At 37.2% G+C, this 21,265-nt stretch overlaps 1 protein-coding gene across 3 annotated transcripts in view; it reads right to left on the bottom strand.

Moving 5' to 3' along the window:
* Positions 1–333: 333 nt before the first annotated feature.
* Positions 334–21,265, bottom strand: part of GXYLT1 (glucoside xylosyltransferase 1) — a 43,486-nt gene continuing 22,554 nt past the window's right edge. For all 3 annotated transcript variants that reach the window (XM_087814723.1, XM_087814725.1, XM_087814724.1), the window contains 4 exons: positions 20,035–20,286; positions 13,523–13,646; positions 13,050–13,222; positions 334–5,796 (listed from right to left, as the gene is read on the bottom strand). In XM_087814723.1, coding sequence (XP_087670849.1) covers positions 5,635–5,796; positions 13,050–13,222; positions 13,523–13,646; positions 20,035–20,286 — 711 coding nt within the window. In that variant the 3' untranslated portion in view covers positions 334–5,634. The remainder of the gene's footprint in view (positions 5,797–13,049; positions 13,223–13,522; positions 13,647–20,034; positions 20,287–21,265) is intronic.

Below are 21,265 nucleotides of genomic sequence, written 5' to 3'. Positions count from 1 at the left end.
CTTGACTTGTTGTGCTAAACCATTTCTCTAGGTCATCAATTTAATTTTCAACTATCTTTTCTAATTTATCACACTTTCAATGGCATCCTTCTGATCCTCAACTTGTTTCTTAGGCCCAAATCTCTTTTTAAATCTCATTCAACTGTTTTATCATTTCATTGTTGAAGTTCACCATAATGAATTCATGACCTTAATAAGCTACTCTACAGTATGAAGCACTTGAGGAAAATCTGTTCCTTAGGATATAGTGTCTATACTCCAAGTTATCAAGCATCCTAACCCTAAACATTTCAAAACTGATTATGATTGACAGAATAATTCAGACAGGCTATCTGAAGAAATTAAACATTTATTGAGATGTTCGTTTAGTAACAGCAACACATTTCTCAAGAAAAAGATAAGTTGAACTCCCCCAAAACAAAACAAAGCAACTTTCCTTTATTCTCAGGTGACAGTCAAATCTATAATCTTATATTCCCCTTTAATAAATGTCAAGATATATAAAATACTTGGAGGAAGACATCCAAATTATCCTAAAACCATAATATTCTAAGGTAAAACGCAGTGTAAAGGTAATAATCTCTGCGTATCACAGTACACCAGATGCCTTCTGCAGCTTTACAACCATTCTACTCAAATTACAAATATATGTATGCAAAATGCTTGTAAAAAATGGAAACATCTGCAACCTTTCCCAGTTTTTGATTTCAGGAACAGGTGCGAACCATCTCCCCTTCATAGATCTTCTGTTATCGCACCCATCAAAACCAACTGGTCCGGCTCTCAAATAATGAGCACACAGCACGTGTGTTCTGCTAAATCCGGAATTAATGACATACTCTACAGCTATCTACAAGCCCTCAATTATTTTTGCACAACATTCCAATGTTCCCTGAAGAGATCTTATACAAAGGTTGAAAATAGCTATTTTCCATCATAGTCAAAGTCAATTTACTTTATACGCAACACACACTGTTGCATTGTATTCAATTTTTATAAGGAGTTGCTATGGTCTTGTGTGTGTGAATATGCTCACATACTCAGGCTGTGCATACACTACACAGTCAAAGGCTCCACATCAGTTAAGCTTGACATCAAAATGTCTGGCCAAGACCCTCCAAACAGCACTCACAGTATTAGTATTGGAGTTCTTTTCCTTCCTGTCTTTTCAAAGGCTCTCTGTTTGAAAACTGAGTTTATAGATAATTCTAAAGAAATACATCCCATTAGACACTTGGAATTATTGATAGATGAGGTGATAATACATATTTCCCATTTAAAAGTAAGTTTGACACTGGTTTGTAATCAACTCTAAATGGCCTACCCCAAGATGCTATTCCATGTTCTCAATATTCTGCATCGCTAGATAGTCGGCTTTAACAGCATATTCATTTTTCATTTTAAAAAAGAACATTCTTTTTTAGACTTTTAGACTTAAGTTTATCTAACTTTATAACTTAGTTTTAAAAATCTAGTTTCATGTTCAATGAATTAAGAAACAACAGATGTAAGAAGAGTTCGGCCAGAATTTAACAGGCAAAAAAGGGTTGCTTTGGCTGTGTGTAAAGAGACAGCTGTTACAGGACAAATCATTGTTTAGCCTACTTTCATTAAATATTAAAAGGCAACTGTTGTTTTAACACACTTGAAATTACATTTAATAAATAGGCAACTGACCCCACACCTGACATATTGCTCCCCTACTTTTCTTCTTCATTTACTCTAAGGAACCAGAAGTTATTTTTTTTAAAAAAACTAAAACAGATCAGTGGTCTTTCTAAAAACACCTCAAAGAGGTTCTGACTATTATTAAGGAATTTACTACTTAAAATATAAACTTCTGAAAGAGACGCTGAATTCTATCTTTTAAGGTTTTTCCCTTCCATGTATGTCTGCTCTCTCCTGTTCTCCTGAATGCACTCAGAGCGCTTCAACGGAAAGGATGCCTATTGAGTCGACAGACGTGACTGACTGTTGAAGCTGCCGTTCAAGGCAGGGCGGTGGTTCCCAAACCTGGCCTCCTATCGTGAGTGTCATCTTGGGAAAAGGATGCCAGTTCCCGGCCCCTTCAGGCCTAACGACGCCATCCCCTCCACCCTAACCTCTCCTGTGATTCTATGTGGTGAGTCTTTCATAATCCAACATTTGGGATGACTAAAACGACAGTTTTGAGGGAAGATACTTGTCGCTGTGTTTCCGTGGGTCCTACCTCATAAACTGGGGTCCAGTAATAAAAAATAAAAATACAAAAAACAGTGTTGAATCATGAGCACTAAATACATAAGGCGATGGGGGCATAACTCCAGAACCAACAACCCAAACAAAGGGGGCCTGGGCCTTGCTGCCCCTTCCCTGAAGGCCGGCCCCCTTCCAGCCCCTGCACGGCCCCCCTGCAGGGCCCCCCTGCACGGAGCCAGAGGAAGGCGAGCAGACAGCGCGCGGGCGCGGCCCACAACCCAGTAAGCGACTGTTCCCACACCATTTCTCCCATCGCTGCACCTCCGTCTTCCCACTCTCATTCCATCCTTTCCTACTCTGCCCTTTTCCATTCTCTCTTACTCCCTTCTCTTTCCTCACTTCCTCTCCTTCTTTCTTTTAATCATTCACTTGTATCATTCTTTTCTCTGCTTTCTCTTCCTTAAAAACTCTCCCTCACCTAATATAAGCAAATTAATACTGGAGATACAATACCTGTCAGAAAACATAGGCCTAGGGAGACAGGACGATCTGCACAGGAGGAACAGCACTTCCATGTGACACAGCCATGCGGAGTGTCTCAACTCCATCACCTCTGAGTCTCACAGCTTCCTAATTCGTGACTGCTTGGTCTCACGCGGTTAGAAGGGCATGCTGATTACTTACAAACCCAAGGCACTGAGGGAGTGAATTGATATGCCTGGGGTCCCTTACCCAGGAAAAGAATCCAGACCTAGTTCACAGTCTGATTTTCTTTCCATTACACCAGTAACATCAGACTGGAGGCAATGAGAGAGAGCAACAGTAAGCACTGATACCACTTCAGGTTCCAAAGATAACTGGGTTACCTAATACATTCCGAACTATTCTTCACAAGGGGGACATGTAAATCACAATATACAGGGTGCCCCCAAAATGTACACATACTTTGAATATAATTATACAGGCAGTGTTTATTAAAGTACTTTTCATTTTGGGGGACACCCTGTATATTTCTAGAAGTTTTCCATGTTCTTTGAAGATGCCTACTTCATACAAATGAAGTGTGAATACATTTTAGCCATTTCACTTTGGTAATACTGTAAGCCCAGAGATAGTTCTGAGGTCAGAATTGTTCTAACATATAGACTCAAAAAATATACAATGTAATTTATATAAACTGCATAGATATACTGTTTTATAAAAAGAAATATATTCTCTACATTGTTCTATAATTTAACTTCATTAATGCTGAGCTGCATTTCTTAAGAATTCTCAAGAACAAAGTTACTGTATCTAAAGATAAATTCAGAAAACTCGTTTTAATATTTTTAGGGACTTCCTGTGATACCCTAAATTTTAGGTAAAAACAGTCCCTAAGTGAAAACACCATAACCCAATTTATGGTAAAATGCCCAATTAGGACAGATCTGAATAAACCAGATGAAGAATCTTCCAACTGATTGACAATGTAGTGTGTGTGACAGTGTAAATAAGCCACAACATGTGTGAGACCACTGTATACAGTCCAGCTGGATTAAACTGTGACCACCCTCTAGTCCCAATCACTCATATCAGAGCCCATGGGGCTGAGATTCCCTTTTCACTGAGGAAATTAAACCTAAGGAACGTGCTTATAATATAAATTCATATCTTGTCAATAACCCCAAGTACTTCCTCTAACATTTCAGAACCACAATTATAATCCACTAACTGTGCCAAGAATTGTGATATCCTAGTTTTAACCATCAAGTTGGCAAAATGATTTCCAGTGGTTCCCAAACTAGCTGACATCAACATCACCTGAGGTGCTTATTAAAAACAAAATCATAATGTGACTTACTTTTGCACCCTGATCCTAACACTGGAGACAATCAGGGGAATTCGCTTAAGGACTGGAGATGCATTTAATATGGAGAAGGCATGATGTCACTGCAGTTACCAAACTGTTCATGGTGTTGAAATAACATGCTGTCTGGGATTTTCTTTAAGATACTTTAGCAAAGAAAAAAGGGATAGATGATGCAAATATGGTAAGATACTGGTAAGTGCTTGATCTGGACAATCAGCACCATTGCATTCTTCTCTCTACTTTGGTGTAATTCTTAAATCTCTTCATTAAAAAAAATGTTTGCAGACACCATCCTAAACACAGTGGACAAGAAAGATAAAGCCTTGGAATCCAATCTCAACAAGCTCTCCTGGAGAGTCTAATACAGCCAGGTAGGGAATGGTCTTATTTGGGGACTGTTAAACACAACCTTCTATATACCCTCCAAACTTATAGACAGCAGTGAGGAACACTGAGAGAAGTAATAGTTTTCGCAATTTCAACATTAAAAAAAATAACTGTCTTAACTGATGTTCAAAAAAGGGAAGCTATTCACATTGACCCAATCAAAACTACTTTTCTGTAGTCAGAAGTAATGGTTTTCTTAATCTCAATCATCCACGACAGTTGTTTAGGGTAAGGCTCTGTGTACTGGCTTCTTCAAAAAGGTCTTGCAAAACTGTTTTGAGGTAGAAGAAAATAAGTTAAATGACCACTTTTTCCTGCTCCGCTGTAACTAAAATGACTGTTCAAGGGAAGTATACAGCTTGTGCATTTTGGTCCATCACATTTTCCACCATCATATAGGTATACTATTTATGTTTTCATTTTATTATCATCTCTCTTTTTGCTTCCAGAATGTCCAGTAAAGCTGAAGATTTTCATTTGAAGTGATAAAAAAAAATTTTCCTAAAATATCTGTTTAACGATCTTAGATCAGGGTTTGGCAAGACAGTTTAACATATACAAATGAAAATACTACATTTCACAAGCAGACACACACACTAGAACTCCATAATTTTCAGTTTGCCCTCTTTCTTACACAGCTCAATTTTAAACGTGCAGTTTACTTGTAATCTAAAAATAACTTGAAACATGATTGTCACCAAAAGATTTTAAAACAGAGATGAAATCTATAAAGGCACACACAGATTGTCAATGGTTACATCACATTTCTTTAGAAACAGAATCTTCTCTGCTCCTGTAAACGTTTTTCTCACACATTTAAAGTGAGGTTAGTGCTGACATAAAATTATTGCTATGCTCACAGTCTGAGTGTCCTGCTGTGCGTGAGGTACATCTTCTCTGCCCACACCCCCACTGTTCTTACTCACTTGAGGATAAGAGCCAACCAAAGTCGGTACACAGAGGCTACAACAATTCAGTATCTTCATCAATACTGGGACGGCAGCAACCACGACAAAACATCAGAGATGAAAAATGTCTTCTTTTTGGAGTCCAAGGTTTTAACTTATTCTTCATTAAATGAATATACTGCTCATTTAACTTCTTTAGGAATAAAAATTACTCTGAAAACGAGTAATCCCTTCCTCACACTTCACCCACGGCTCCTCCTTCACGTTCTGGATCTGTGGGCTTAACTTGTCTGACTTAGTGGTCTCTGAGCATCACCTTTCCTTTGGTGGGCTATCACAGCGGTCTTGTATGCTTTTGGTCAGCCGTTTGATAAATATTTTGTAAATTTTCCCGCAGTATGTATGCATTGTCTTTTGCAATTCCAGTTCTAAAGGTTTTAATAAGGAACGGATGTGGTCATCTTCAAAAGAACACTAGAGGAAGAAAAGACAAAGACAAATATATATATGTGTGTGTGTATGTGCGTGCGTGTGTGCAATTAATTCCAAATAACTTCTTCAATCAATTTAATAGTGACAACCTCCATAAAAGTCTCACAAAAAGCACCCTGGCCAGTGTGGCTCAGTTGGCTGAGCACTGTCCCGCAGTACACTGAAAGGTCACCAGTTCGATTCCCGATCAGGGCACATGCCCAGGTTGCAGGCTTGGTCCCCGGTTGGGGTGTGTACAGGAGGCAACCGATGGATGTTACACTCTCTCTCTCACCCTCTCCTCTCTCTTCCTCCCTAAGGTCAATAAAAACATATTTTAAAATAAAGTCACAAAGAGCATATGCTCAACAAATATTTTCAATTAATTAAATAGAACTATGTATGAGCTCACATTCTAGAGGCGGGAGAAAGCAATGGTAAATCACTGGGGTACCAGGGAAAGCTTTCCACAGAAAGAGTAATGGAGGCGGGCATTTCAAGCCAAGGTAGGAATTCTTACATGTTCAAGGGCAGAGAACACCCAAAGACATTGACTGCTGTGAGATGGCAACCAAAAGCTCTGAGAGAAACTAATAAAAATCCCAAATCACTCTGATAATAGTGTTGAGGCTGAACTGGAAAGGAAAGAGACAGAGGCATGCAGTGGCAGGAGTGCAAAATGACATCACAGTTCTGCATTTCCCAAAGAACCCTAACTGCACAAAAGGATCCCAAAAATAAGTACACTTGAGAACTGCTAAACATCACACACTCTCAGTGGGGATTCACCCAGGCACAGGAAAAACTCTAACAAAACAAAATACATCTGTTGAATGTTGTTTGGTCCACTAGTTCCAAAATATATTTTTCACCAGAGTCCTTTGTTACTGTAAAATAACATATATCCCAAGGAATATGTTTTGGAAAACATTATAGTGGTTAAGTGGTGAAGTTGTGATCCTAGTATGCCAATCAGGTATATTTTTTGATTTAGCATTTAATAGGAATATTTTCAATTAGAAAGCTGGATAGGGCTTTAAATCAGAACTCTTTACATGAAAGCTGAAGTCAGTGAAAAATGCAAGATCCCAAAAGAAATTCAGAACCTGAAATCTCAGAGGGCTGCAAATGCCGAGGTTCACAACCATGACACTAAGGGAGAGGAAATGAAAGAGCTACTCAGATCACATTATTGAGTCTGTAGGAAGCCAAAGCCAATCTAGGGAGTCAAGGATAAACTTATGCTAATTTATTACATGGATTTTTATCAGTGTAGAGATGCCAACAGATCCTAAACCTTGTATCTCTTGAGCAAGAAAACTGTGAGCATTAACTGCATGAAACCATCACTCTTGGGGTGACTTTTCAAACCCAGTCACATATACTGAAGATAAATATCTAAAGTTGTTCCAAAGACAAAAAAAAAATGGGTGAAGCTTAACTAAGGAGAATGTAATGAAAATAATAACAGCACACAGGTATCTGGGAGAAACTACTAAAAGCTGGACTGGTTTTAAAAAGGGCACTTTCAACATGCCAGGCACCATGCTAGCCTCACACCAACTTTATGAAATGGTAATATAATTATCCCCATTTCCAATGAAACAACGAAGGCAGGGAGAGAGAATTTTCCCACTGTTACAAAGCTAGTAAGTGGCAAAGCCAGGAATCCACCCCAGCTGCCCAGCTCCAAAAGTCGAAGCGCTTTACTGTGACACAGCACTGCTTAATCTGAACAAGCAACCACCACCATGCCAAGTCAGCTTCCAAAATCCTGATAAAGATGAAGCTCAATTAACAGTGGGAAACTGGAGAAAGTGCCATGCTGTATACTGATATAAATTTGTTGGGGTAAAAAGTGGCAGCCAAGTTGAAGGAGGTAACCTTTATCATGGGTGATCACCTTTACCAAGTGACACTCTCAAGTAACATTTCCATGAGTACACAAAAGCATACTTGGATGACGGGTTAAGAGGCCATTAAGAGTGGGAAGACCAAACTATGGTCTTTTCTTACTAATCAATGACAATAAAATAAAAACATTATAAAGGTGTTTAGAAGCTAGTTCCCAGGAATACGAAGTGCTTCAGATTCAGTTCATTCATTTTCATGGGATTTAAATCCCAGTGTTTGTGGTTAAACATTTTTTCTTCACTGGGAAAGTCTTTTGATGACTATTTTCCTGAAATAAAAATAGTACCTCATGAATCAGGCCTCTTTTAGTGCACAATTTAACACAAATAAATTGACCTTTAAGGGAGCTGATAAATTACCAATATTTCCACCAATATAAATATAGCCTCAGGCCACTGCATTCTTCCATTCACGCAATGCGCAGTGCCCACAGAGTTGTGTAGGACATAACCAGCATCTAGGTGTTCCTTTCCCAGAGGTTACACATGCCCTAACCTGACTGCAGGCCTCTTTCCACACTGCATGCTGTGCCTGACTCACCTTCACCTTTACCTACCCTTCTCTGCCTGGTACTCATGCCTTTCAAGCATCAGCTACTCTGAGAATCCTCTCCTGACACAGTTAATCATGCCCTCCCTTGTCATTGGCACAGACTCTCAAGAAGGTCATGCTTTGTTCAAAGACTGTGGATTGAAAGGCAGCAAATAAATAGTGAGGTTATGATGACCACAGTTAGATAATTCAAGGCATTTTCAAAGAATAGGACATGTTTTAAAATTATGGCAGAATGGCAGTTCAATCCAGCAAAAGATGGGTACAACCATATCTTAGAAGGTAGTGTAGGAGTAAGCACTTAAGAACCCCCATGCAGAGATAGCTATGCAAATACAAACAGGGTGTGAAGTAAATCAAAGTTAACATAGAAATACCAAGAAATATAATTCAGAATGAAATACATTAAGCAGAAAATACCTTATAGAGCAATAAAATGTTTTGTTCCCATTCTGAATTTGCAATTTTTAATCTTAATATTTACTTAATATTTATTCACTCAACAACTAATATTTAAGAAATATGTATGGACTGTAAAAATTGATTTGCTGGCAGACATAGCCATGCATTTACAATTTAAAAATGATTCATATCCTTTATAATTCATATTGTTCACTGTTTTCAATAGCTATGACTAAGTGTCTGTCTAAAACTTGCATAAATACCTTTGTCTGAATACAATTCTTTTAAAAATTACACTCACTGAATTATAGATAAGGGAAGATAAAAACACTAACGAAAAGCACCATAAAAGGCTGATTAACTACATTAAGTTGAACAATAGAGTTACCACAGACCCAAAACAAACACACAAAAAATCATTAATTCAGTATTTGAAATCATCTTAAAAGATTTATTTTTTTAAAAATCAAGTGTAATTAATCAGCTTAAAATCATTACTCAGCTTTTTAAAGGCACATATTTATAAAAGTTCAAAGAAAGGATCAAATGAATTAGCAAGATTTAATTCTTTAATAACGTATTTTTCATGCTCAAAGGAAACAAAGAAATTGAATTTTTATAAGTATGCATTTCTTTTCTATCCTGCAAAGTCTCAGAATCCCCAAAAGTACTTTACTTCATTTTTATCACCTTTTGACAACCCATGAAAAAGCATCAGTGAAACATAGATAGATAGATAGATAGATAGATAGATAGATAGATAGATAGATAGATAGATAGATAATAGATAGATGATAGATAGATAGATAGATAGATAGATAGATAGATAGATAGATAGATAGATAGATAGATAGATGATAGATAGATAGATAGATATAGATATTTTTCAACCTCACCCAAGGATATTTTTGCCATTGCTTTGTAGAGATAGTGGAAGGGAAGGAGGAGAGAGGAGGAAGAGAGGGGGGGAGAGAAACATCAGTGTGAGAGAGACATGGATTGGTTGCCTCCTGCACATGCCCCGACCAGGGCTGGGGACTGAGCCTGCGACCGAGGTATGTGCCCTTTACCAGAATCAAACGCAACACCTGTCAGTCCCTGGGCTGACACTCTAATCACTGAGCCAAGCCGGCTAGGGCTGAAATACAATACTGACTTCTGAATGCTACATTAAACATCAACACTAAATTTTATAATTCTTAGATGAGTGTAGTTCTATCGAGTCACAGTGGATTGCCGATAAGTATTTTTATTCTCATTCCTATTGATGAGGCTATACTAGACCAGAGGTTTTCAGTCATTAGCAATTAATTAGAATGACAATTCAGTAAAGAGGGGCATCAGCTCTTCTCCTGATCCCCGCATCTAAACCAAACCAGGACTCCTGTGATTTACGTATGTTCTGTCTTCACATCCATGTAAGATTAGGCACCGTCTAGCCTAACAGAGAGCAAAACTACATGAGAGATCAGTGGTCACATATACATCTCCCCAGGTATCAGTGAATTAGCTGCATGTATAGTGAGTGATCCAGCTCATTAAACAAAATCATAAATTCAACTCTCATTTGGATTTGCCCCAAGTTGTGGTCCCCAACATATTCTGGCCTGGTTCTAGGCTTCAATCTAGAGGTATGTGAAGTATAATCACCCCCTCTTGTAAACCACCTTAATTACACAAGAACAAGAAAAGAGAGACCAGATATCTGAGGCAGTGTAACATTTTCCCCAAACTCAATAAAAAGGAATGCTTAGATAAGAAAATCCCATTTACAAAAGCAACAAAGATGATAAAATATTTAAGCACAAACTCAAGATATGTTCAAAATCTGTATGAAGAAAACTATTAAACAATTCCGAAAGACACAAATGGAAAGACAGCCCTTGTTCTTAAGATGTTTCAACACCATCAAAATAGCAGCAGCCCCTCATATATGAAGCTGATACACTCCCAATTAAAATACCAACAAGATTTTTATATAGTTAAATGAGTTAGTATTTGTGGGGAAATAAATATACAAGATCTAGGAACACACTGAGAAGGACAGGCTATGAAGAGGAAGTGGCCCTACCAGATAATAAAACAGAACACAAAGCCTTTGTGAGTAAAATAGTGTAGTATTAGTGCACAAATGAAGAGACCAATGGGACAAAACAGAAATTACAAATGCAACTTTAGTATATAATAAAGTCAGAATTTCAAATCTTCGGGTTAAAGACAGACTTTTAAATAAATGATGTTGGGATGACAAGACTGCCATTTGGAAAAAGGTCAAATGAGATCCATTCCTCACCCAATATAACACATTAAATTACAAACTGAGCAAAGGACTAAATGTAATAATAAAACAATACGTAGGTGAGTGCAGTTAGGAAAAGGCTTTCTAATTATGGCTTTCTTAAAAAAAGGTTGATAAACTTGATTAAGCAAAAATTTTTAAAAGCCAGATTGAATGGCAAAAAATATCACGAAGTTAAACTGGGAGAAAATATTTACAACAGAAATCACAGATAAAGGACTAATATCCTTAATATACAAAGAACTTACAATAAATGTCAGGGAAGGGGTAAGTAAAGATCAAAATACCTTCATGGTGATGGTTGCATCACTCTGCAAATGTGCTTTAAAAAATTACTGAATTAGCCCGGCCGGGTGTGGCTCAGCGGTTGAGTGTCGACCTGGGATCCAGGCGATCAGGGTTCGATTCCCGGTCAGGGCACATGCCGAGGTTGAGGGCTTGATCAATGACTCTCTCATCATTGATGTTTCTCTCTCTCTCCTTTCCTCTCTCTGAAGTCAATAAAGATATATTAAAAAAAAAAAAAAAAATTACTGAATTATATGCTTGAAATGGGTAAACTTTGTGGTATATAAAATAGTTGGCAGGGTCCTGGCTGGTTTGGCTCAGTGGTTGGAGGCAATGGTGTGGTTACATGAGAGAGAGAGTTGTGTGTGTGTGTGTGTGTGTGTGTGTGGTGTTTCCCAGCACTGCTACTGAAAGGGCCAAGAAATGAAGACACCGTTGTAGCAATAAGTATGCCCAGCACCCGGAGCCCACCATACAAACCAGACCTTTTTTTGACAGTTAGTTTTAGGGCGACAGTAGGGAGGGTGTATCAAGATGAGCCTGGGAAAGTTTGTAGGGACAAACGATGAGGTACTCAAACTAATGATAAGAGTATGTCAAAGGGTACAGGAGGCAGCCAAAAGGGGTCAAATTTGGAACATAAATAAAAGGGAACAATGCATTCTAGATTATAGGAAAAAATACATATTAATTTCATACTAATTATGTGCCAATTGGCAAAAGGGAGTGCAGAATACCAAACTATATGTGGAAGGAGTGCCAGAGTTAGACAATCACCAATTTTCAACAACCAGAGTAAAGACTGGTTTGAGCAAGAACTGACAACGGATACTACATATAGTATGGACATTTTGACGAGCAGGGTATTTACATGATTTTAAAGAGTCTCCCCATAAACTGCTTGCAAGAGGAAAAATAACTATACAATGGATAAACTGAACAACATTTTGACTGAGTGATTAAAATCAACCTCACCAATGAGAGGCAGGCAGGCAGGCAAAGGTGACTGAATGGGATACCCTGAGGACACAACTTCACTTGTATAGTACTCTGCCCAGGAGGGCGTACCCTGAACCTAAGCATAAGGAAACATCAGACAAGCCAATAGGAAGAACATTCTAATAACATAAGGGGTTAAGGAGCTCTATTCCGCCCCCCAAAATGCCAATGCCATAAAAGATGATGGAAGTCTGAGAACCTGTTTTAGATCAAAAAAGAATAAAGCCACATGGATCGTAGATTAAATTACTGTTTCAATATTAAATTTCCTGTGAATAATAAGAAAATGTCCTTGTTCTTAGTGAAAACATACTTAAGTTTTTAGGGGTAAAAGTGAATGATGTATTCAACTTACATTCAAATGGTTCAGAAACCAAACAATGCATAAAGAGAACCAATGGGCCCAGCCGGCTTGCTCAGTGGTTAGAGCATCAGCCCGCGGACTGAAGGGTCCTGGGTTTGATTCTGGCCAAGGGCATGTATCTCAGTTGCAGGCTCAATCCCCGGGACACCTGCGGGAGGCAACCAATCAAAGTGTCTCTCTCATATCGATGTTTCTCTCTCTCGCTTTCTCCCTTCCACTCTCTCTGAAAAGTAATGGAAAAAATATCCTCGGGTGAGGATAAAAAAATAAAACAACAATAAATAAATAAAGAGAACCAATGATAACACAAGTAGGGTAAAATGTTACCAACATATCCACATCCTGCCATAAAGGGTATAGAAATTCTCTGTACCACTCTTGCAAATTCTCCGTAAGTTTGCAAGTATTTTCACATAAAAACCTTTTTAAAATGCTTACATTTCTCAGTGCTTCATAAATAGCTCTAAATGCCGGTTGCTTATTATCATGGTAAACACCTCTGTTCCCATGAAGAATAAAGATTCCTTCTTCTTCTGCTTCTTGGCAATTGCTTCCGTATATACAATGATCTGGTCGATAATTCCATTGACATGGAAAAACAAAAAGGCTTTCTATGTGAAGAAACACAAAACAATTAAGCAAATAACCCTAATTCCACAGAATTAACATTTCACAAAAATTTTAGTTTAAAAACATAGCCCTGAGAAAATAAAATTTAAAATAACAAAAAATATGTTTGGCATTTAGATCTCTTCCTACTAAATCAATATTCAAGTTTTATTCTGTCTTTAACATAAATAGTAATAATCATTAATATAAGCCAAAATCAAATAAATGCATTTTTTCATTTTGATTAAACACTATCTATAATTTTTTACAAATGCAAAGAATTAAAGAAATTAAATGATTACCTGGATTATGAAAAAATATGATATTCAACAGATCTTGATCACCCCATGTGATATTCAGTTTGTATTTTTTGAGCAAAGGCATAAGTATATCCCCCCATCGTAGTCGTGCAGTTGTCATATCATTCTGTTGGTAAACACATTAAAAAGATCCTCAGGCTTCCAGGTTCAAAATGATGACAGTTCCCCACTCTTCCCTTAGCAATCATTATAGAACAAGAAGAAACAAACCTCTTTTGTTACAAAACCCAGGGACACTCATGTAAACCTTAATGTGAGTAAGGCTGTCCAGCTGGAGTGGGGAAGGTAACAAAATCAGCTATCTAAAGCTGCATGTAGAAGTGATAATACTAACAAAGTCGGGAGAGTAATGGAAAGAAAAAGTAGGCAGTAGTCTAAGTCCTATGACTGTAACCTCATCTAAAGATGCAGAGCATGTTAGTACCTATGTCTGATGTCCAGAAAAAGTACCTCTGTCTATGTCTATGTCACAGAGTTGTTGAGGATTAAACCTATTACAATATGCCCGGCCCGGCGTGGCTCAACGGTTGACCATCAACCTATGACCCAGGAGATCGAGTTTCGATTCCTGGTTGGGGCACATGCCCAGGTTTCAGGCTCAGTCCCCACCGGGGTGTGCAGGAGGTAGCCAATCAATGACTCTCTCATCATTGATGTTTCTCTCTCTCTCCCCCTCTCCCTTCCTCTCTCTGAAATCAATAAAGATACATTAAAAAAACAAACAACAAAAAAACTTATTACTATATAATTAAAAGTACTTGGCACAGTACCTGACATATGGTACGTATGCAGTGAACTATCATTGCTGCTATGATCATTATTACTCTTAAACTGATTTGCTAATCTCCCATAATTGGCATTTCAAAGAGATCATTTAAAATTGATATTATCAAAAATAGACACTATATTTCATCAGTTGCCTTTCAGCCTCATAGCTCTATTTTATAACACAGAGTCAAATACCTAAGTAAACAAGAGAACTGAAAGAGGGCCCTGGATCATATGAATCTGGAATGTGAAGGGATAGAGTTGAATAGTAAGCTTCTGATACCTATTTGACTCTCAAACTCTCCAGACTTAAATCAGTAGTCCTCAAAGTGCAGTTTGCAGCATGACAATCAGTGAATTTTTTATGCACTCCACAAGTACAGAAATTTAAAAATTTAGAACTTTTTTAAAAATATTTTTTTATTCATTTCAGAGAGAGGAAGGGAAAGGGAGAGAGAAATAGAAACATCAATGATGAGAGAGAATCATCAATTGACTGTCTCCTGCACACCTACTGGGGATCAAGCCCCCAACCCAGGCAATGTGCCCTGACTGGGAATCGAACCATAAACTCCAGGTTCTTGGGTCAACACTCAACCACTGAGCCACACCAGCTGGGCGAAAGATTTAGAACTTTTAGAGCAATTTAACAGAGTAATTTTATGTCTATTTAATCTAATATTTTAAAATAACTTGTTTATATCATTTTTAGAAAAGTACTGGCTCATGACAGATTGTAAATTAAAAAAAAAAACTAATCCTTCTTCGAAGTTTAAAAAGCACTGTTGTGAGCTATTCTAGGATAAACTCAGTGGGGATATAAACAATTAATTCTTAAAGGAAGAGAAAGAAAAGCTAGAATTCCTGAAGAAGAAAAAAACACATTTAAACTAAATATGATCTACTATAATTGTATTACCTTTGTGTGAAGTTTGTCAGAATGCAGTAATTACAAAATAATCAAAAGTCCCTCCCCCAACAATCTGGAAAATAACTGAAACTAGTTTCACTTAAGGAAATAAGAAAATACTTTATTGAAAGGATGACTCTGAAATAAGTCATTGAGCAGGTTAACAATATGTTCTTAGAATCTGAAAACGGAAAAATGAATTGCACAAAGACAAAGACCAGCAACACATTCAATAGACAGGCCTGGTGGACCCCCGGTACCCTGCCATGTTCCAGCCTTCACCGGGTTCAGTCTATTCAAATATAGACAGATAGATAGATTTATACACACACACACACACACACCCCTATTCAAAGAAAAATCAATGAATGATATATTACAAGATCCAGTGTAGTCTTGGTGGGGGGAAAACCCTTTATAACTTAAAGAAAAATCCCACTAGAAAAATAATGGACAAGAAGCAACAACACTAATATTATTTGCTGATGATATAACCTAGAATATTCAAGACAACCAATGAAAAAACAATGAGATATGAGTTTAATATAAAGGCATTATATATAAAAGGAGTTCAAGTCAACAGAATTAGAAAAACAATCAGTAGAGAAATGGTCTAAGGATATGGAAAAATAGCCATTCACAAAGGAGGAAAAAGTAGAGGCTAAAAATTATGTAACATTTTTATCTACACTGATAGCAGTCAGAAAAACACAAATTGAAATACTTATTTTTCAGCCATGTAACTTCCTGTTCATACTAGTATACACAAACAATAAAACCCAATCATCCATTCTCCACAATACCACAAACACATTAGAAACAAATGTGATAGACTACATGCATTGACAAAAAGCAGTCAATTATATATTTACTAAGTTAAAAAAGCAAGGTGAAGATATAAAAAAGGACCCTATATACAAGTGCTAATGTACAGGTGTATCAGTTTCAAATTACATTTTTTAAAGGGTATGAAGAATATGTTATATAGCAAAGTTTATGTCATTTGGGCAAAAAAATGAAACTGGGGAGAGTGGTGTGTAAAGGGGGAACTTGTTTTTTGACTCTACATGCAATGAATTGTTTACATTTTTATAAGCATGATTTTAGTTTTGTAATTAAAAAAACAACAACACAGAGGTTGGCACAAGTAGGTTTACAGTTGTGAGTACTCAAAACAGTTTATTCATGTATCATTATTTATCAATTATTGTATTATTTTCCACACCCCATACATAGTTCTAATTTACTAATTTTAGCAAACTTACTATTAAAATGCGCATGTATTATATCAAGATCAATTACTTTCATTTTTAAAATTACATATGCTTTTGAAAATATACAGGCTCATTATTATTATCAGTTTTCCTTATAAATATAAAACTGATAGGTGGCTACTCATATTATATTCCAACAATGCTAGAAACAAACTCATCAATTCCCAAAGATTAGTTACCCCACTAATCTCTGAAAAGTTCTATTCCTTTTGGTAAGAGGTTCATTGATATTCTGTTCTCATAAGGTATAGTATATATAAACCAATTAAAGTCCTATGTCACATACATCTTTCAAATATGTAAAAACAGCCATTATGTCTATCTCATAGTAAGTGTTCTCTTTTCCAGTGTTTTCAATAATTTATTAATGGCCTGGTTTTTGTTTTTTTTTAATATATCTTTATTGATTTCAGAGAGAGGAAGGGAGAGGGAGAGAGAGAGAGAAAAACATCAATGATGAGACAGTCATTGATCGGCTGCCTCCTGCATGCCCCCAACTGGTGATCGAGCCTGCAACCTGGGCATGTGCCCTGACCAGGAATTGAACCATGATCTCCTGGATCCTAGGTCGATGTTCAACCACTGAGCCATGCCCAGTGGGGCAAATGGCCTGGTTTCTAAAGATTCACCTGCCTTTTGTCAGTGATCATCTATAGAGTTGCTACTTTATGCTGGACTCCATGCTAAATATTCTGAATACAAAGTTGAACAAAAGATACTCCCTGCACTCAGTGGGTGGAGAAAAAAAGACAAAAATTACTTTTCAAAATAATATATGGCAGAACATGAAGAGGGTACTGTAAACACACAAGAAAAGGATTCTCAAGGTGCCTTACTTATATTCTTTGTTTTTTCTCTAATAAATAGAAAAAATTGAAGGAATAGTCTAATAGGGATTGAACACTGCACATACAATAACACAAAACACAAAGAAATAGCTTAACCAGCATTATATCATTGTCTATCAAGCACTATGATAAGCAAAGAACAAAAGAGTAGAATTTTTACTATTTATAATATACATAACTATAATACATCAGGTTAGAACTGAACAGTCAAGGATGGTACAGAATGGGAACAGCAAAGCAGTAAGAGTTTAAAACACTGCCATTGTCCTAAATGGGTAGTCTTACAGCTTTCCATGTGGTAAGAACTACGGGACAACATTCATGGATCTGTGAAACAGTTTAGAAAGTTATTACAAGTAATTCGGTTATACACTAGAGTTCTAAAATTTAAGATCTGTGCCAGAAATTGTAGAATTAGGAAAAAACAAGGCAATGTTTGCTACAGATATAGCCTGGAAAACAATCAGGCAAAGAAAGAAAGATTATGAAAAAGGAATTAAAAGCTCAATAAATTTTGTAGAAGTACCCCAGCAATCATAAATGTAATATTTGAAAACAAAGCAAATTTGCGTAGTTCCCACTAAGCAAGAATAGGGTTGCTTGGAACAGAGATAGTAGGTGTGAAGCAACTTGTACCTACTAAATTAATGTACAATCGTGCCTCTCATATTTTTTCTTCATTAAGTCATTAATGCACAGAAGAAAGCTAATGTTTGAAAGTTTAGAAAGTATTTCAACTTCCATCTCTGCATCTCCAGCTGGTTTAGAACATGCCACAGGCAAAAAAAAGGGGGGGAGGGGGGAGAGACTAGACTGTTAAAGTGTTTAAGAATGACATTTAAGTAAGTGAAAAGTAAGCAAAAAAATAATCACAGATTTGAACTATATAGTTGTATTTTGAAATTTTTAAAAAATTGAACAATGGTGTTATACTAAATGATCTCTAAGGCTCTTTGCAACACTAACTTTCTCATAATTCTGTGAATTTCAAATGAAGGGTTACTGAGAAGTCACATTATTCCTTAGCAGATAATCTTACAGCACCATCTTCTGGTATAATATTACTGTGCATAGAAAAGGAAGAAAACTCATGATTTTACACTTTGTTTAGCAAAATTCATGGTACATGAAATTTTAAAACTCATTAACAAATTGGGTAACTGTTTGCTCACTGTTAAGCAAGAACACAGGTTACACCAGCCTCATTAATGCATTCATTTGTGGGAGACAAAGGTAAAATGAAATAGATTTCAGAAAGGTTCAGAAAATGGAAAAGCACCCTAGATTTACTAGATCTATGGAAGGAAAGAGTAATGGGTATAAACTGTCCTAAGACTGAACTGTCAAGACGTGGGTGGTGGTGGCATCACTGTGCCTATACCAAGGATAAGAGGGAACAACTCTAAATGAGGGAAGATTTAAATCAGAAAGGAATAATAAATAATGATGCAAATTCTTTTTTTTCTTAATATATTGTTATTGATTTCAGAGGGAGGGAGAGGGAGAGGGAGGGGGAGGGGGAGGGGGAGGGAGAGGGAGGGGGAGGGGGAGGGGAGGGGGAGGGGGAGGGGGGAGGGAGAGAGAAACATCAATAATGAAAGAGTCACTGATCGGCTGCTTCCTGCACGCCCCCCACTGGGGATCTAGCCCAAAACCTGGGCATGTGCCCTGGCCAGGGATCGAACTGCGACCTCCTGAATCATAGGTAGATGCTCAACTGCTGAGCCACGCAGGCTTGGAAATAATGATGTAAATTCTGTTCCACCAAAAGCCATAAAAAAATACATACATATATACTCATATCATATAAGACTTACTATCTCTTAATGTTTACTTCAGTCCTAACTAGATATAAAGGGATAAAAAGTAAGTCTATGTGGGTGTTTCAGAAGTCACACTGTTAGCTGACATTTAAGTGCTTACTATGTGGCATGCTCTGTACATTTACTATGTGTTAACTACTGTTACTTTTTTTTTTTTTTTTTAAATATATCTTTATTGATTTCAGAGAGAGGAAAGGAGAGGGAGAGAGAAAGAAACATCAGTGATGAGAGAGTCACTGATCGCTGCCTCCTGCAGTCCCCCGACTGGGGATTGAGCCCGCAACCCCGGCATGTGCTCTGACCGGGAATCGAACCCCAATCACCTGGTTCCTAGGTCAGCTCTCAACCACTGAGCCACACCCAGCCGGGCAACCACTGTTCTAAATAATTTCATCCTCACAAAAGCCTGACATAGGTATTGTTACCTTACCATCCTCATTTCACAGATGAGAAAACTAACCCCCACAGATGTTCAAAACTTACCCAAGGTCCTAGAGTTTGAACCAAGCCAGCAGGCTCCAGAGTCTTAAGCTCTTAACCACAACTCTGTGTTCCCCCACGATGTCTCTCACTTCAGATTCAAGTATTCTACAGCTGCACAGAGAATGACTGCTGCCTGAAGTAACAACCTAGGAAGGTGATGTTCACTACCATGCTTTAGTTCACTTCACTGTAATGCCATCTCGTTTGAGCTACTGCAGTGCTCTAATAAACAGAATACTAAGAACATACAATTCTTCAAATTTTTAGATAAGTGAAAAAATTCTGAAGAGTTCGATCTAGTTTTTAATAAGCAAAATTAAATCAGGAACCAAACAATTTGGAGGGAAAATAAAGAAATGTTAACCAACTACCTATACCAGTGACTTACCTTGAAATACTTCCTTCTCATTCTAGTCATGTTCATCAACATAACTCCAGAGTTTACTCCAGTTTTTCCATAGTATGGATGTCTCGCAAAGCGATTATACCATCCTATTCGAGGCTCTTCATGTTCTGGTGCCATTGCAGCAATTTGTGTGGAATTAAATTTCTTGAGTAAAGACCAGATGTCATCAACAGGCCGTAAAAAAAGGATATCAGTGTCGACATATAATAGTGAGTCAACTTCTTTCAGGATTAACTATAAGGAGAGATATTTGAATCATGAACTATAATTCTATTCATTTAATATAAAATATAAAAGGATTTAATTATAAAAGAAATACCTAAGAGATAAGCTACTTTACATTTACTTAAAAAATATATATATTTTTATTGATTTCAGAGAAAGGAAGGGAGAGGGAGAGAGTGATAGAAACATCAATGATGAGAGAGTCATTGATCGGCTGCCTCCTGCATGCCTCCTGCTGGGGATCGAGCCCGTAAACCAGGCATGTGTCCTGACTGGGAATCAAACCGAGATCTCCTGGATCATGGGTCAGTGCTCAACTGCTAAGCCACGCCAGCTGGACTACATTAACTTTTTAAAGTAGAGTAATTTTTCCTCAATTTGTCATTTTTTACAATAGCATATATATAAATATTATGCTAACCTTTATATTAACTTTTAGAGAAGAAAAGCAATAAAACAAATCAGAACAAAAACTCTAACAATAATAATAAATGAAATAAAATATAAGCAATATGCTCAGAAATTAGGGAGAAAATATTAATTAAAAAACACTAACTTGGGTGAATTTCTATCTCGAATCTTAATTTCTTGAGATAAATATAGAAATAAACCAATACAAATGAAGATCTGAACTTGTTCCCTTGGCCTATAACACTAATGACTGGCACCTTTACATCATTTTGGTTTCAACTAGTAAATGGCAGAGCCAAAACTGGAACCCAGACCACCTAGCTCAAGTCCATGCTCTTACTTCTATGCTTACTGTCCCCCAACAAATCAAAGAGAATGTGCACATGCTTAGCAAGAGTAAAGACAATACTTATCTTGGAAGACAGACTGGCTATGCCATTACTTTCTGAGAGAGGTTAAATCTCTAACATGTCTTCTACAGGGATTTCCAAGGGTAATTTTCTTTTAATTTCTGCCTTACCCATGAACTTCAGAATCTGACTCCTGTAAACTTAAATGTATTGCTATCCCAGTGTAT

The sequence above is a fragment of the Miniopterus natalensis genome, chromosome 2 (genome assembly GCF_054644295.1).
Source record: "Miniopterus natalensis isolate mMinNat1 chromosome 2, mMinNat1.hap1, whole genome shotgun sequence".
Taxonomy (NCBI): Eukaryota; Metazoa; Chordata; class Mammalia; order Chiroptera; family Miniopteridae; genus Miniopterus; species Miniopterus natalensis.
The sequence above is the reverse complement of the archived record's forward strand: the minus strand, read 5'-3'. Positions and strand labels throughout refer to the sequence as shown.